Source organism: Salmo trutta, chromosome 34 (assembly GCF_901001165.1).
Source record: "Salmo trutta chromosome 34, fSalTru1.1, whole genome shotgun sequence".
Taxonomy (NCBI): Eukaryota; Metazoa; Chordata; class Actinopteri; order Salmoniformes; family Salmonidae; genus Salmo; species Salmo trutta.
This window is the reverse complement of record NC_042990.1, coordinates 18,183,554-18,202,760: the sequence shown is the minus strand read 5'-3', so window position 1 is coordinate 18,202,760 and position 19,207 is coordinate 18,183,554. Positions and strand designations below refer to the sequence as shown.

At 40.7% G+C, this 19,207-nt stretch overlaps 1 protein-coding gene across 2 annotated transcripts in view; it reads left to right on the top strand.

Annotated features, from left to right (window-relative positions):
• The window catches only part of LOC115173728 (collagen alpha-1(XXII) chain-like), a 75,151-nt gene that overhangs the window by 8,746 nt on the left and 47,198 nt on the right, over window positions 1-19,207 (top strand). For both annotated transcript variants that reach the window (XM_029732078.1, XM_029732077.1), the window contains exons 4-6: window positions 2,133-2,213; window positions 16,541-16,652; window positions 18,318-18,441. In XM_029732078.1, coding sequence (XP_029587938.1) covers window positions 2,133-2,213; window positions 16,541-16,652; window positions 18,318-18,441 — 317 coding nt within the window. The remainder of the gene's footprint in view (window positions 1-2,132; window positions 2,214-16,540; window positions 16,653-18,317; window positions 18,442-19,207) is intronic.

Below are 19,207 nucleotides of genomic sequence, written 5' to 3'. Positions count from 1 at the left end.
ACCTTCAGTTACGGCTGCATCTTAAAACACATTGACGCATCATTTAAAAAAAATATTTAACCTTTATTTAACTAGGCAAGTCAGTTAAGACCAAATTCTTATTTACAATGATGGCCTAGAAACAGTGGGTTAACTGCCCTGTTCAGGGGCAGAGCGACAGATTTTTCCCTTGTCAGCTCGGAGATTCAATCTAGCAACCTTTCAGTTACTGGCCCAGTGCTCTAACCACTAGGCTACCTGCCGCATAGCTATCTTTTCTAAGCTAGCGTTGTGATTGTTGGCCACAATAGGTATGTAGTATTACTAAAAACGGAACTAAAGACCTACAACCACCAGCAAAGCCTCTTCGGTTTATAAGTTTGGAAATCCTTAAATAAAGGAAAACTCCACACAAAAACTATCTTTTGGTATTTAGTGTTTCATTAGCACATTGTTAATATAGTCCCAAACTGTTTTGCGTGTCAGAAATAAAGTTTAAGATATATAACTTTCAAAATACAGAAAGTTGTCCAGTGTGATGCATTTTGCATCATATGTAAAAATACAAATAAAACTGAACAAGCAAGGACACAAACAATCACACAACATGAAGCACATCTCAGCGAGAGAGACCACATCACATGTAGAAATGATCGCTTGCTTATTTCCTTTTCTGCCACAGTAAACAACTTATTACTAGACATGAACACTGTGACAACACGAACAATCTACCAAGGATAAACTGTCTACCTGGATTTTACAATTATGCACTTGACTCTGCGTTTACAAAGAACAAGACATGCCAAGAGTCTGAGCCGTCCCTGTAAAATGGATACCATATTTAAGTTAAAGCCTTCTTATCTCAACAAAGACCTTTTTATAGCCGCGATTAAAGTAAATTACAGGGTCTGATAGTAAATGATTGTCAGAGACATGATCTGCTGCGCGGTTTGGGTGTCTGGCTGCTGCGCGCACACACACACACACACACACACACACACACACACACACACACACACACACACACACACACACACACACACACACACACACACACACACACACACACACACACACACACACACACACAACCAAATGTATTGTTAATCATAAGTGTGTAAGTGCAGTTAGTTCCTCTGATGCCAACGTATCATAGAGCAGCATCACGGTTCAAATCCCATAATGTGAGTTAAAACTGAATTCCTCTGGTCTTAATTTAAACAACTACACCATCAACATCATTTAGTACTATTTCAGAGATTTTATCAATAGAGATCAAAGGAATGCAATGAGAATTGAGGTCTCTAATATGCCTGTTTTTGCACATGAACATCGTACAACAAACCATACAGTGTTCCAGGAAAGTAGAGTGAGGTGGGCAAAGAAATGTACAGTACATTTACATTATACTGTACCCCGTCTCCAACTGAGCCACTAGTCTCCATCCCATTTTGAACATCATACAAAGAACCCCATCCCATTGTGCCAGCAGCATTGATACCTGTTACTTCAGCAACAACACATAGAACATTCAGGATGGGGTATTCCCTCTTACAAATAGAAAATACTTCTCTGCCAATGTAAACTAACCCTGAGTGGGGGGGTTGCCTTTCTTCTCTGTCACCACTGGCATCACTTGGCTGTCCCAGGCCTCTGAGATGTGTGTGTGTGTGTGTGTGTGTGTGTGTGTGTGTGTGTGTGTGTGTGTGTGTGTGTGAGTAACACGGTCACCGCTGGGGTTGGTGCATGCAGCCCTACTCCTACTGAAGCCAGAGGGAATGTATCTTCTGTCCGGGGGCAGTCTGTCTGTGTCAAATAGACTGTCTCAGATCTACAGGTAGTTTCAATGAAGGATCCCGTTTCAATGGGACGCTCCCTATTTAACTCTGGTCATCTAGTTAAAACTAATGAGCCTATTCAATGACAACTACGCAGCTAACAAGGTTTCTAGGGTAGGTCAAAGATAGCATTCTGTATAATATATATTTTTTCATTTCACACTGTAAACATTGATTTGTTGACTGCATGAATCCAATCATGTATTATTGCAGCGTAAGACAAATTATAATACAAAGTGCTAACTTGAATTACTGTATATGGAAGGCATAAACTATAAGATTTTTTCTTACCCCAATCAAATTCTGCTCTCTCAGATGTGCTATGCCCCAATATGAAGGTCCAACCAGACCGCTTCAAGCCCAACAGCACCAGCTATGGATTGGAAGAAGTTCCAGGTAAATACAACTTTTCTTCTCCCTTTTTTCACTTTAAACTTTTCTCAATGTTTCACATTCATCAAACAGAATGGTCAAATGCAATGTATCTTAGGTCTGACTGAAAGGATCATTGGATCTATGTAATCATGGTAAATAACAGCATCTGACTATAGGCCAGCTACACAAATACCTGTTTGTTTTTCATTCTTTAAAAAAATGTAAGACCAGATGGTAAATGAATTGCTAAATGACTTTCTATACCTTCTCCTTTATCACTAAAGACCTTCCTTCGAGAACACAAAGGAAAAAGTTTTTGAGACAAGCTAAAACATATCGATTCATTTATCATTCGCTGGGGCAGTTTTCCATTGTTATAATGTTACAAAAAGTATCAAAACTTGCTCCTGAAGTAACCTACTTCCCTAGAGTTGACCCACAGACTTTCCATTCGACTACAAGAGAAGGGGGGACGTTTCGCTAACTGAACAGAAAGTATATCACTATCTATGACAACTTAAAAATAAGAAGTATGGTCTAGTTCTCGATTTACTAGTTATATTAAAGGAACCTAAGCAGGTTCAGGTTCTTCTTGTGGTCTCTATTTTCAGTGGCTGTGTTTCTGAGTTTGAGAAAAGTGGAGCAGTAGTGCTTAACCAGATAGGTAGGATGTTGTCTTACAGTCTTAAGGGATCTAAGTTCCTGTCTATGCCTCCCACTCAAAATCACCATGCTAAGAGGAAAAACAGACAGGGACAGGACGTCTGACTCCTGCTACAGCCTCTTTACCTGGGGAGAGGAAACTGTCAAATCTAGTTTGAAACGCTTGGAATATCATGAAAGCAGATCAGAAAACAAGTATTGGAGTCACGACACGGAGATATCTAAATCACAGAGAACATCTAGCAGTGAGAAATGCTAGCTTTACAGGCTGTTCAAAATGCGAATTTGCCTCGCAATCTAGTCTATCAAAGCGATATGAATAATAACATACTTCAGAGTTTTACTGCTTAATCCTTTTTCCTTTACTGCTCCTGAGTATTAGGATAATCACGGATTTAGGGTCAAAATTTGAACTGCCAAAACATCAATCTCTTCACTCAAAAGGCTACGTTTTTATACCACCACGTAGTGCAAAAGGCAGGGTGGCCAATCTCATCTAGACAAGCAGTAACACCACATTCAAATATTTAACTAATAATATGTTTCAAATAAGACTGATTAGCTGAATCAGGTGTGTTACTGCTTGGCCGGAACAAAAGCCCGCACAAGCCCTTAGCAGATAAGACCGCTGGGGGAGTCCTCTAAGGCATTGTGGGACTAAGTCCTAACTCAGTCATGTGTAGCTGCATATTGAAACAGCTTTTCAGCCAAGTTCAGGAAAACCCTATCCGGGAGAGAACAGAGGTTTAACAACGTGGGTTGTAAACCTGTCTGGGAAGCTGAGTCCTTCTGGCAGAGCTGGTGTTTAAAACAACAGCTTCTCCAGTGGTTCCGCTGACTAGACCTGATATATCACATTCTCTAGTAGACAACACCAGTGCTAATTATGTGGCTGGGCCTTTACTATAAACTGCAGTATAAAGAGGAAGCAATCAGGATAAATCACTAGAACTATGCAGTTGTTTCAAAATGCTTCACATTCACAACAACAAGAATTGTATGCACGCATGACTTTAGGCCATATTGGATAAAAGCGTCTGCTATATGGCATATGTAGATAAATATTATTTCATATATATTACATACAGCTGAATTGTGCAGGCAGATCTCAGTGTGTGTTTGATTGATTGGCAGATATGGGTTAATCCACACACACACACACACACACACACACACACACACACACACACACACACACACACACACACACACACACACACACACACACACTGCTGTTACTGTTCATTATCTATCCTGTGGCCTAGACACTTCACCCCTACCTACCTAATTTATATGTACATACAGTTGAAGTCAGAAGTTTACATACACCTTAGCCAAATACATTTAAACTCAGTTTTTCACAATTCCTGACGTTTAATCCTAGTAAAAATTCCCTGTCTTAGGTCAGTTAGGATCACCACTTTATTTTAAGAATGTGAAATGTCAGAATAATAGTAGAGACCATTTTTTATTTCAGCTTTTATTTCTTTCATCACATTCCCAGTTGGTCAGAAGTTTACACACACTCAATTAGTATTTGGTAGCATTGCCTTTAAATGGTTTAACTTGGGTCAAACGTTATGGGTAGCCTTCCACAAGCTTCCCACAATAAGTTGGGTGAGTTTTGACCCATTCCTCCTGACAGAGCTGGTGTAATTGAGTCAGGTTTGTAGGCCTCCTTGCTCGCATATGCTTTTTTAGTTCTGCCCACATATTTTCTATAGGATTGAGGTCAGGGCTTTGTGATGGCCACTCCAATACCTTGACTTTGTTGTCCTTAAGCCATTTTGCCACAACTTTGGAAGTATGCTTGGGGTCATTGTCCATTTGGAAGACCCATTTGTGACCAAGCTTTAACTTCCTGACTGATGTCATGTTCTGTTATAATCTCCACCCGGCACAGCCAGAAGAGGACTGGCCACCCCTCATAGCCTGGTTCCTCTCTAGTTTTCTTCCTAGGTTCTGGCCTTTCTAGGGAGTTTTTCCTAGCCACCGTGCTTCTACACCTGCATTGCTTGCTGTTTGGGGTTTTAGGCTAGGTTTCTGTAGAGCACTTTGTGACATCAGCTGATGTAAGAAGGGCTTTATAAATACATTTGATTGATTGATTGATGTCTTGAGATGTTGCTTCAATATATACACATCATTTTCCCTCATCATGATGCCATATATTTTGTGAAGTGCACCAGTCCCTCCTGCAGCAAAGCACCCCCACAACATGATGCTGCCACCCCCGTGCTTCACGGTTGGGATGGTGTTCTTCGCCTTGCAAGCCTCCCCCTTTTTCCTCACAAAATAACAATGGTCATTATGGCCAAACAGTTCTATTTTTGTTTCATCAGACCAGAGGACATTTCTCAAAATGTACGATCTTTTTCCCCATGTGCAGTTGCAAACTGTAGTCTGGCTTTTTTATGGCGGTTTTGGAGCAGTGGCCTCTTCCTCGCTGAGCAGCCTTTCAGGTTATGTCGATATAGGTCTTGTTTTACTGTGGATATAGATACTTTTGTAACTGTTTCCTCCAGCATCTTCACAAGGTCCTTTGCTGTTGTTCTGGGATTGATTTGCACTTTTCGCACCAAAGTACGTTCATCTATAGTAGACAGAACGCGTCTCCTTCCTGAGCGGTATGACGGCTGCGTGGTTCCATAGTGTTTATACTTGCGTACTATTGTTTGTACAGATGAACGTGGTACCTTCAGGCATTTAGAAATTGCTCCCAAGGCTCCAACCAGACTGGCTGATTAATTTTGATTTCCCATGATGTCCAGCAAAGAGGCACTGAGTTTGAAGGTAGGCCTTGAAATAGATCCACAGGTACACCTCCAATTGACTCACATAACGTCAATTAGCCTATCTGAAGCTTCTTAAGCTATGACATAATTTTCTGGAATTTTCCAAGCTGTTTAAAGGCACAGTCAACTTAGTGTATGTAAACTTCTGACCCACTGGATTTGTGATAGAGCGAATTAAAAGAGAAATAATCTGTCTGTAAAGAATTGTTGGAAAAATTACTTGCGTCATGCACAAAGTAGATGTCCTAACTGACTTGCCAAAAGTATAGTTTGTTAACAAGAAATTTGTGGAGTGGTTGAAAAATTTGTTTTAATAACGCCAACCTAAGTGTATGTAAACTTCCGACTTAAACTCTACCTCAATTACCTCGTACCCCTGCACATTGACTCGGTACTGGTATCCCTTGAATATATACAGTACCAGTCAAAGGTTTGGACACACCTACTCATTATGGGTTTTTCTTTATTTTTACTATTTTCTACATTGTTGATTAATAGTGAAGACATCAAAACTATGAAATAACACATATGGAATCATGTACTTAACCAAAAAAGTGTTCATCAAATCAAAATATATTTTATATTTGAGATTCTTGAAAGTAGCCACCCTTTGCCTTGATGACATGCTTGGCATTCTCTCAGCCAGCTTCACCTGGAATGCTTTTCCAACTGTCTTGAAGGAGCACTTGCTGAGCACTTGTTGGCTGCTTTTCCTTCACTCTGCAGTCCAACTCATCCCAAACAATCTCAAATGTGTTGAGGTCAGGTGATTGTGGAGGCCAGGTCATCTGATGCAGCACTCCATCACTCTCCTCCTTGGTCAAATAGCATATACTTACACAGCCTGGAGATGTTTTGGGTCATTGTCCTGTTGAAAAACAAAATGATAGTCCCACTAAGCACAAATCAAATGGGATGGCGTTTCACTGCAGAATGCTGTGGTAGCCATGCTGGTTAATTGTGCCTTGAATTCTAAATAAATCACAGACAGTGTCACCAGCAAAGCACCCCAAAACCTCCTCCATGCTTCACAGTGGGAACCACACATGCAGAGATTTTTTTTATTTACCTAGGCAAGTCCGTTAAGAACAAATTCTTATTTTCAATGATGGCCTAGTGGGTTAACTGCTTTGTTCAGGGCCAGAACAACAGATTTGTACCTTGTCAGCTCAGGGGTTTGAAATTGCAACCTTTCGGTTACTAGTCCAACACTCTAACCACTAGGCTACGCTGCCGCCCCAAGATCATCCGTTCACCTACTCTGCATCTCACAAAGGCACGGCGGTTGGAACCAAAAATCTCAAATTTGCTCTCATCAGGCCAAAGGACAGATTTTCACCAGTCTAATGTTCATTGATAGTGTTTCTGGGACCAAGCAATTCTCTTCTTCTTTTTAGTGTCCTTTAGTAATGGTTTCTTTGCAGCAATTCGACCACGAAGGCCTGATTCACCAAGTCTCCTCTGAACAGTTGATGTTGAGATGTTACTTGAACTCTGTGAAGCATTTATTTGGGCTGAAAATTCTGAGGCTGGTAACTCTATGAACTCTGGGTCTTCCTTTCCTGTGGCGGTTCTCATGAGAGCCAGTTTCATCATAACGCTTGATGTTTATTGCAGCTGCACTTGAAGAAACTTTAAAAGTTCTTGAAATGTTCCATATTGACTGACCTTCATGTCTTAACGTCATGATGGACTGTCGTTTCTCTTTATTTATTTGAGCTGTTCTTGCCATAATATATATATATATATATATATATATATATATAATAATAAAAAAATTTTATGTAACATTTTATTTAACCTTTATTTTACTAGGCAAGTCAGTTAAGAACAAATTCTTATTTAGAATACCGGCCTACCAAAAGACAAAAGGCCTCCTGCGGGGACGGGGGCTGGGATAAAGAAATAAAATAAAAATATAGTACAAAACACACATCGTGACAACAGAGACACCACAACACTACATAAAGAGAGACCTTAGACAACAACATAGCATGGCAGCAACACATGAAAACACAGCATGGTAGCAACACAACATGACAACAACATGGTAGCAACACAACATGGCAGCAGCACAAAACAACTGTCACAACTGTCAGTAAGAGTGTCCATGATTGAGTCTTTCAATGAAAAGATGGAGATAAAACGGTCCAGTTAGATTTATTGTTTGCAACTCGTTCTAGTTGTTATCTGCAGCGAACTGAAAAGCGGAGTGACTTGGTCTTTTACCAAATAGGGCTATCTTCTGTATACCACCCCTTTCATTGGCAAGCAATACGTGAATTATTGATGCCCAGAGCTGGAAACACAGATGGCTTCCACATCATCAGATAAAAAATGGGATTGATAGACCTAACAACTAGAAATGGGCAGATGTTTTAGTAAGTGTCAGGTGTGGTCACAGGACGTTTCCAAGTGTCCCTAAACCTCTCCAAAGTGGCATATGTCTGTAAATTAGAGAATTCCGGTGCTATTACTTATTTGTATTTCCTAAATGCTATTTATTCAGTATAAAAACACAATTTCTACCATATCAACCTCACTCAAACATTGTGGGGATGTTATGGGGTATCCAGGTTACATTCAAGTGTCTTTCAGCCTCTCCAAAGTGTCAGCATGTGGTAATTGCACTGTTTTTGCACACTGGATGTGCCTAAAAGTTATTGTTCACTACAAAAACAACATTTCTACAACACCAACCTCTCTCAAACATTGTGGTGGTGTCGGGGGACATACAGGGGATATCCAAGTGTTTTTTCAACCACTCTGAATGTTTAGCCTAGGCATATCCAATGTATTGGTCCCACACACAAATTAACTGTTACAAAAACAATATAAAAGCAACAGCTTTACATAAAAAAATACATATAAATGTCTTATCAAACACAAACTTGGTTACACACGTGTCTTTCACAAAAAAAGGCGCAAAAATAGAAATAAGCTGAACTATTTACAAATAGCATTCATGTTCATTTTTACATCCCAGGTGTAGATGATTAGATTTCACTTTCACCGTAGCTTGTGCATGTCGTGATAGTCCTTGAAGCAGTCCCTCTCTGCCAGGAAACAAAAAGCAAACTGGCATTTCGGACAGAAGATCTGGCATTTCACCCTTTTTTTCTCCCTTTGTTTTGTGCAATGCTTGCAGTTCTTCCTTTTCTCTTTTGGCATGTGTGTTGGATAGTGGCGCTCACTTTGAGTGAGGGGCCTTGTGATGGTTGTGAGGTTGCTTTGGCCCACCAATTCAGCCATTTCAAACACCAGCTGCTCTCGGAAGGCCAACTGGGAGAGAGGGGTTTGACCTTTTGCTTTGGCCATCTGCTTGTGGAGAATGAAAGCATTTACTGTAGCAATGTCCACAAAGTGGGAAAAAAAATCTTATACCACTTCCTGGTCTTGTGGAGGACCTGAAAGAGCAACAGATAGGTCGACACCCCCCATGCGGGCATTGTAGTCCTTCACAGAAACAGGAATGGGGACATTCTTCCCTTTTCACACTCCTTGAGACATGGTTGTTATTGAATGCCTTATGCTTTGTGGTGAGCATGGTTACTTCCCTAGTGTCCTTCCATTTCACAAAAAGCAGCTTGTTAGTCCTGATCCAACGTATGGTCCCCCTCTCTGCTGTCTTTGTTATGTCGTTTACCTTGGTCTTGGAGAAACCGATTCTGTTAGGATGAATGGTGCCACAAGCCCTTATTTTCTTTTTCATGAGGCCTATGACGAGTGGATGTAGAACCATCAGACGGGGTGATTGACATAACAGTGGGGGGTGAAGACCTTGACCGGCGGGGGCACTTGCTGGGGAGGGGTGGCTCTCAAATCATCAAAATCCTTTACATCCTCCACTCTGTGGTGAATAAAATAAAGGGATAGATTGTTGTAAGACACACAGAATTAGTTGACTAAATTTACAAAACGACATTACTGTAGAGTAAAAACCCCAAGCACAAACTTTATCTGTACAGAGACTGACATAGAAGGTGTGAAGCACACACACAATGCAAACAGTAATACTTTGGAGACAAAGGCAGAGGTGAGAACCACAAATAAACAATGGCCATGAGAGTTTAGTGGCCTCTCATAAGTTACAAGGATGACACTTAAAACCGCAAACAGTGAACTAATATGAAACATAAACAATAACTACTTTGGAATTACAGTATATAACATTGAAATGACTTGTTACATAGACCTATGTAAACTAAATCCAAAGCATCAAAAGCAGGCAAATTATAATAAACTAAATACATATAGTAATTTAGCAATATAAAGTCATGAAAATTATTTACTTACAGATCTAAAAGTGTATCCAATCCTTATAGAAAGCAATCTTTGTCGAAATCCTCGTTGTCCAAATCGCTCCCCTGATCCGAGTCCAACCAGTATTTTATTCAAGCTTCTATGTCGGTATACTTATTCATAGCTGCCTTCTTATTAGCGTCCTGTTCGATATTATTCGTTTTTACATTTTTATTTTCTTGAGAAGCCATCTTTTATGCTAAAGCAATGAAATGAAAGCGATGAAATCTGTTTTACAATGTAATGTATTATGCTCGGTGAGTCACGTCTCTGAGCCAGGTAGCAATAGTTCACATTACGCATAAAAGGTTCAAGGCCTTGCTTTGTCCCACCCAGGTCAACTGCATATCCCTGGAAAGCTTATATCATTGGCTACAAGACTGCCAAGGTGCCATTGTAGCCAATCCCCTGTGTAATGGATGCCTAAGGTGTGTAAGCAAGCTTCCTCATATTTTTGATGCGCAAAGATATAGTCACTTGGTGTACATTCGATTTTGCCATTAAGTCATACATCAACAGATAACATTGACAACAGGCTAGATTTGTTCCTACCAACCTAAGGATGAATGTAATATCCTCCATGTAGCTATAGCTCAAACACAGACCAAATTGAAGCTTACCTTGCAAGATGTTTGCTGTTTGGTGAAAACGTTGAGTAAAATAAAAATATTGACTCTCGAAGCTGGTGGTAGGTCATAGTTAGACAAATAAGACATCCTCATGATCTGTGGAGTCTCGGCTTTCGGTGTGTATCAAAGCATTCCGTGTTTATTTTGTTTATGCTTCACAACGCTAACCAGAATGTAAGTAGCAGCCATCTTGAAACGAGGTAATCGGCTTGCCCTTATACATTCGTATGGCCATACATGGTGGAAAGTCACACCAAAGAAACGTTATGCTGAAGTACTGAAAATTCCACAGAAGAACATTGTTTCTGAACATTCTCTTAACTATTTGAGAACATTCCCAATGTCAAACCAGTTAGAGAATGTTTCTAGAACATTACCAAAATTGAAATGAAATGTAACCATGTTTGAACTTTTAGGAAACATTCTGTTAAAGTAATGAAATACCAAGAAAATAACGTTTTTGGTCAAGTTCCCTAAATGTGCTGAGAATGTTCCAAAGCCAAGCATCTTTCCTGCATCATTCCCAGAAAGTTGTGTGAGGGCTGTATGCAAAATAACCATAGGACAACCATGTTCTTACCAATCTCTAAGAAACATATGGTTCTCAGAACGTTGTGTGCTGGCTGGGATCAAACTCCACTTGTTTAAAGTCAGAAGCCTAAAATTAGCTTTTGTATGCAGTAATGTCATGGTGCTCCAATGGAACAGTTGTGTGTGTGAGTGTGCGTGCGAGTGTGAGTGTGTGTGACAGGACTGAGGTTTCCAGGGTTAGTCACCCACCATATTAATGTGGTTTGAAGAAAACACACCCTTTTAAACAACAAACAAGTCAAGGTGGCAATGCCAGCAGGGCCAATGGCAGGGTGTTTACTAATGTTGCCAGTTATCCATCTGATCTGATTACCAATGCCAATGCCTATAAATACACAGCCAGTCTGGCATAATTCATGAAAAAAGTGGGTTGAATTATATTTGTAGTTTTTGTCTCCTGTAAATCTTTCTTACAGCAACTGTGTATCTGGTAGTACGGGCAGCTTGAATACCCTGCTATGCTGAGTTCATTCATAAGTTTCAGTCCAGACTGCATACTGCTCTTCATGCAACAGAGAATCACTCTGAAGAGAGTTTTAATCAGGCTACAGTACACATTTTCTCAGTTAGACTTGAATCACATTTCCCATATGTACATAATTCAGAAGAAATATGCCTTGCGAATGTCAATACGCTATACTTAACATTGTTCAAGGGGCAGTTAACTTCTATGGGCAACGTGGGACGCTAGCGTCCCACCCGCGGTACACACTATCAACAGCCAGTGAAATATCAGAGCTCCAAATTTGAAAACAACAAAATGTCATAATTCAAATTTCTCAAACATACAACTATTTTACACCATTTGAAAGATAAACATCTCCTTAATCTAACCACGTTGTCCGATTTCAAAAAGGGTTTACAGCGAAAGCATAAAGTTAGATTATGTTAGGACAGTACATAGACAAAACATTACACACAGCCATTTTCAATGCAAGAACAGGTGTCACCAAAAGCAGAAAACCAGCTAAAATTATGCACTAACCTTTGACAATCTTCATCAGATGACACTCCTAGGACATTATGTTAGACAATACATGCATTTTGTGTTCTATCAAGTTCATATTTATATCCAAAAACAGCATTTTACAAGTGGCGGTGATGTTCAGAAAATATTTTGGCTTCAAAAATGACGATGAATCAGCACAACAAATGACAAAATTACTCATTAGAAATGTTGATAAAATATTAAACTGTTATTCAAAGATTTATAGATTAACATCTCCTGAATGCAATCGCATTGACAGATTTCAAAATAACTTTACTGGGAAAGCACACTTTGCAATAATCTGAGTACTGTGCTCAGAAAAAAACAGCAGGCAATTATAGACACCGGCCATCTTGGAGTCATCTAAACGCATAAATAGCATTATAAATATTCACTTACCTTTAATAATCTTCATCAGAAGGCACTTTCAGGCATCCCAGGTCCACAATAAATGTTGTTTTGTTCGATAAAGTTCATAATTTATGTCCAAATAACTCCATGTTGTTTGCGCGTTCAGTAGGCTACTCAAAGTGTAGGGAGGGAAATGTGACGATGAAAGTCAAGAAAAGTTATATTTACGTTTGTTCAAACATGTCAAACGTTGTATAGCATCAATCTTTAGGGCCTTGAGAACGTGAAACTTCAGTAATATTCCAACCGGACCCATGCTATGTCTTGAAAAAAGTTTTGGAACACATGTATCCTCTCACAGTGTTCTCCTTCGGTCTGTGTTTACCGCAAAAGGCTCAAATAACTTTCTAAGACTGTTGACATCTAGTGGAAGCCTTAGGAAGTGCTATTTGAGTCCTAACTCACTGTGTGTCAGAAAGGCAAGGACTTGGGAAAACTACAGGAACCAGATTTTCATTTCCTGCTTGGAATCTTCTCAGGTTTTTGCCTGCCATATGAGTTCTGTTATACTCACAGACATCATTCAAAAAGTTTTGGAAACTTTAGAGTGTTTTCTATCCAAATCTACTAATAATATGCATATCCTAGCTTCTGAGTTTGAGTAGGAGGCAGTTTAATATGGGCACGTATTTAATCTGAAAGTGACAATACTGCCCCTAGCCCCAATTAAGTTTCATTATGGAGGCGGTAATGTGAGAGTGCTGCTGAAACCTACTCTGGTTCTGTAGAAACAGCCTTGAAACACACATTAGTAACAGAGGGAAAAAAATTAAATAAATACAGGGGCCCCTTAGCCCTGTCATACCACGCTGCTGGATATCTGATAAACATTCCTCTGACCTGCTGCATCAATCTACTTCATCTCACAGCAAGGAAGTGACAACTACTCAGACAGACAGACAGACAGGTCCGGCCCCACACCGCCAAGAAAATGATGGTAGGGGAAACACTGGGGTAACTAGCCTGTTGGTTCTTTAACAGAGACTTTGAGATCAGATGTCATCTGGGTGGGGCGTGGTCGAAGGAGGTACCAAACTACCCATAATCCAGCTGTGAGTTTTTTTATACCTCTGTTTTCTCTTCTGTCACCGTGCTGCACTATGCAAATACTCCCCGTGCTCCATTGGCTCACTGAGTCCCATGGCTTTAGGGACGAGCCATGGCTGTAGCACAGACCTGTAATTTGGATTGGCAGAGGATGCTGTATAATCATCATCCTCCAAAAAGTTATTCTGAACAGCCGAAGAACAGACGGCCAATGGGGCGACCTGGCTCTGTGGCGAACGACAAATGAGTGCAGTGACTAGGAAAAGGAAAGGCACTCTGCATTCTTTTGATCCAGACAGATGGCAACATCGGAGCGCTGGGCTTGGCTGCCGGTTCATCATGACACACAGTGGGGACATCATGGCCGCCAGTCGATGGTTCAATGGTTCTCTACTGACTCTTTTCAGTATTTATTCAACATGTTGGGTCAGACTAGACGACCAAAGTCCATCTCTCAACACTCAGTTGTAAATGAGTTAGGCATGATGATTACTGAGTGACTAAAAGGTTTCCTCTGGCTCTGAATGGTGATATTACCAGTCAATCTCGCCACTTGTTCAATAGGATCGCTGAATGGTAGGAGACTCTATACCTACACCAGTCTGGGAAGTTTTCAATCAAACCAGTTTAATAGCTACTTTGGTGGTCAATTAGTAGGTAACTACAAACTACAAAGAGAATTTCCTTCTGTCTGTAACTATTCTTTTCTCAGGTGATGACATACTGTATGGTGGAGACCCCAAATATGCATAGTTCTACTTCCCTTTAGGGTGTGAGAACTGTTTGGTATTTTGAGTGATCATTGCATGTTTTATGCTGGGATGACAAATGCCTATTTGCTAACTCCAGAATCACAAATATTACGGCTATACAATACCTTGGGATTCCTCTCGCTCTCTCTCTCTCTTTCCCCCCACCCCCCCTAAATTAAAATGTATCTGTCTCGACGTGATAATAATGATATACAGTGCATTCAGAAAGTATTCAGACCCCTTGACTTTTTCCACATTTTGGAATGTGACAGCCTTGTTCATAAATTCATAAAATATATTTTTCCCCTCATCAATATACACACAATACCCCAAATTGACAAAGCAAAAACAAGTCTTTAGATTTTTTAGCAAATGTATAAAAATAAGGAAATAACTATTCAGACCCTTTACTCAGTACTTGTTGAAGCACCTTTGGCTTTTTGGGTGTGACACTGCAAGCTTGGCACACCTGTATTTGGGAAATTTCTCCAATTCTTCTCAGCAGATTCTCTCAAGCTCTGTCAGGTTGGATGGGGAGCTTCACTGTACAGTTATTTCCAGGTCTCTCCAGAGATGTTAGATTGGGTTCAAGTCTGGGCTCGGGCTGGGCCAATCAGTGACATTCAGAGACTTGTCCCGAAGCCACTCATGCGTTGTCTTGGCTGTGTGCTTAGGGTTGTTGTTCTGTTGGAAGATGAACCTTCGCCCCAGTCTGAGGTCCTGAGCTCTATGGAGCAGGTTTTCATCAAGGATCTCTCTGTACTGTGCTCCGTTCATCTTCACCTCGATTCTGACTAGTCTCCCAGTCCCTGCCTCTGAAAAACATCCCCACAGCATGATGCTGCCACCACCATGCTTCACCATAGGGATGGTGCCAGATGTGATGCTTGGCATTCAGGCCAAAGAGTTCAATCTTGGTTTCATCAGACCAGAGAATCTTTTTTCTCATGGTCTGAGTCCTTTAGGTGCCTTTTGGAAAACTCCATGCAGGCTGTCATGTGCCTTTTACTGAGGAGTGGCTTCCGTCATGCCCACCCAACCATAAAGGCCTGATTGGTGGAATGCTGCAGAGTGGGTTGGCCTTCTGAAAGGTTCTCCCATATCCACAGAGCTCTCCCGGAGCTCTGTCAGAGTGACCATCGGGTTCTTGGTCACCTCCCTGACCAAGGCCCTTCTCCCCCGATTGCTAAGTTTTGCCGGGCGGCCAGCTCTAGGAAGAGTCTTGGTGGTTCCAAACTTATTCCACTTAAGAATGATGGAGGCCACTGTGTTCTTGGGGACCTTCAATGTTGCAGAATATTTTTGGTAGCCTTCCCCAGATCTGTGCCTCACACAATCTACAGACAAATTCCTTCGAACTCATGGCTTGGTTTTTGCTCTGACATGCATTGTCAACTGTGAGTCCTCATATACACAGGTGTGTGCCTTTCCAAATAATGTCCAATCAATTGAATTTACCACAAGTGGACTCCAATCAAGTTGTAGAAACATCTCAAGGGTGATCAATGGAAACAGGATGTACCTGAGCTCAATTTAGATTCTCATAGCAAAGGGTCTGAATACTTACGTAAGTAAGGTATTTCTGTTTTTTTAATTGTTAATAAATGTATATACACTACCATTTGAAGGTTTGGGGTCACTTGGAATTGTCCTTGTTTTTGAAAGAAAAGCACATTTTTTGTCCATTAAAATAACATCAAATTGATCATAAATACAGTGTAGACATTGTTAATGTTGAAAATTACTATTGTAGCTGGAAACTACTGATTTTCTATGGAATATCTACATAGGCGTACAGAGGACCATTATCAGCAACCATCACTCCTGTGTTCCAATGGCACGTTGTGTTAGCTTATCCAAGTTTATCATGTTAAAACCCTTTTGCAATTATGTCCTGATTAAAGAAGCATTTCTAAGTGACCCCAAACTTCTTAATGTTAGTTTATATATTGTGAGAAACGGTATAAATGTCATCCTAATTACTTGGGTAATTGGTATCTCCCTGTCAGTCATTTTCAACCTATAGGTATATTTGATGTTTTTTTGTGTGTTGCTCTGGCCTTTTCATGATCTGTGCTCCCTCTATTGGTGATCAAACCACTTTATGTATTTGATTTACTCGGCTACAACTCTAGGCTAATCATGTTATTTTCTGTCCCGTCTGTTGCAGGGTTTGACCTGATGGAATACTTCAAAGTGGAAAACATACTGGGATTAAGGTTTGATGAGGGCCAGAGCTCCTATGTTCGACTTGGGACCATGCCTATTGTACAACAGACAGAGTGAGTGAATTATTTTGTATTTGCTGTGACAAATACCATGCGAGATCGCGCCAGTGGCGCAGGCCACAAGGCGATGGAAGTCATGGCACAGGTGTGATATTTGGCCGTGTGCATACATGGGATGGTAGTTTAAGTGATAATGCCAGAGAAATATTGGTTGTTGTAGTGTTGTTAGGCCTGAGTCGGAGCTGAGAAAAGCTGCCTGCCTGCCTGCCTGCCTGTCTCATCCTGACTCCCGACACGTTCATTACTATGGGACATCTGGAGATCAAATTTGAATATTGAAATAAAGTTGCAAATGTCGGAGAGACAGACGGCAAGGTTTATACAAATTTCCGCTGTAGAAAACTCATTGTTAGTCTAAAAGAAATCTGAAATAATTTCCAGATGCTTTTTATAGTGGAGTTCAAGTTTATAAATTGCCTGGCTGGGCTGATGAGACAGTGGAATTTGAACAGAGTAAATAGGCATTTTAACATCATAGATTTAGCCAATGGTAACTTGTGGAATAGACACCGGATGGAATGCGGTTTAATCAAATCAGCATTCAGGATTAGACCCACCAGTTGTTAATAATAAGCAATAAAACCACCTGTGTTCAACTATAGGGAAAAATACTGGAATTGGTTTAGATTGTTGACAACATGTAAACTATATTTAATATCCAAATGTTTATTGAAAACATAATCACATTTGCACGATGAGCACTTTCTGTCTCTCAAATACATCATTACAGTTGTTGGTTAGCTAGCTAGTGAATTTTTGCCATATTAGCATATGAGTCAAAACACCTCAAAACAATTATCAATAACAAGATGCAACGATGTCACAACCGATTCCCCACATAGCAGCTTCTTGTCATTGTTGCTAAAGATCTGACTGTTCAGAATCATAACACCACACAGCTTTCTGCCTCATCGATGCACACATAATTTTAATGACGTTGTCAGCCAACCCGTCTATACCAATGAGGAATCTAAACCCTGGTTCTGGCTAGAGGGAGTACAGCTATGACTGGAAGTTACTTTTTTGTATCAGATTAGAAGAATTTACCAAGCAGGTTAAGCTGCTACAAAAAGTCACTTCCAGTTGTTGCTGTACTCTGTCAAGATCCAACCATAAACCCAGAATTGCTGAGGCTATGTGTTGGCCATTGTGCCAGTTCTTAGACGGTGTTCAATTGAAGTAAAAGTATTTTTCTTTCTCATCAATTCTAACGTTATTGTTGACCCCAAATGTTTTATGGGATTTGAAAAGGTAAACCAACAACACCAGTTTGTGATGAAAATCTCAGTTGCAAGCTGATTGATCAAATCAAATCAAAGTTTATTGGTCACGTACACAGTTTAGAAGATGTTATAGCGGGTGCAGTGAAATGCTTGTGTTACTACCTCCTACCTGTGCAGTAAAATGACAAAGAAGTTCATAAATAATGAATAGTCAAGAAACAAGAAAGCAAGAATGTCAGAACGAATCCAATTAACAACCCAAATAACACTGTCTCAGTAATCCAAATACAATCTAGTCATATAGTCAGAATGATATGTAGGCCTGTAGCAGTAGATATACTACAGTGAACTATGTCAACAATCCAGTGATAATGCATGCATGTAGTGTGGATGTGATGATTGAATGGTAACCATCTGTGCTGTTGATGTTTTCCAGAGACGTGTTCCCTCAAGGTCTGCCAGATGAATATGCCTTTGTGACGACTTTCAAGTTCAGGAAGACCTCGAGACGGGAGGACTGGTACCTCTGGCAGATCTTTGACAAGTATGGAATTCCACAGGTGGGTTATCATAGTGGTGTGTGTGTGTGTTCATCAACAGTCCCCATGCTGAGTCTATTGTATTGCCAATTGCAGTGCTTGGTGCGTCGACAGAGAGGCATGATGATTATTTTCCTGATCATTTGTACCATTGAATAGCATTGGGGATGTTGTGTTATACTGAGTGGAACAGGGGAACCCAAGAGCAGACTCAGACGAGGAGACTGGGATGAAGTAACCAAGGTATTTATTGACACACAGGGGGGAGATGGAGTGCAGGTCAGCTAGGGCGGGTTGCTGGAAACAGGGTAAGCAGGTCTGGAGGGGAATCCAAGGGAGTAGTAGAGTGGGGAATCCAGGACAGAGTAGCAGGATGACGAGACATGCGACTGGAGACAGGGGCCAGAGTCAGAGTGGGCAGAACTGTAGCGGAGAGGAAAACAGCATCAGGCAAGGAAAACAGGCACAACAGGATCTGACTAGTAACAAATGACTAGAAACATAAACTGACTGAGCAGAGATTACAATCTGGCAGCACTAAGGATTTGGAGAGGTCTTGATTATGGAACAGATTGCAGCTGGTGGGGATCTGCTCTGACTCCAGCACACCTGTCTATGCCCACACAGAGAGAGAGAGAGAGAGAGAGAGAGAGAGAGAGAGAGAGAGTACTGGGGGAGTGGCAGTAGGTCAAGGAGACACAGGATGAGCAGTAGAGGGCATTGCAGGAGCACATGTGACATGTTTTTTAATTTTACCTTTATTTAACTAGGCAAGTCAGTTAAGAAC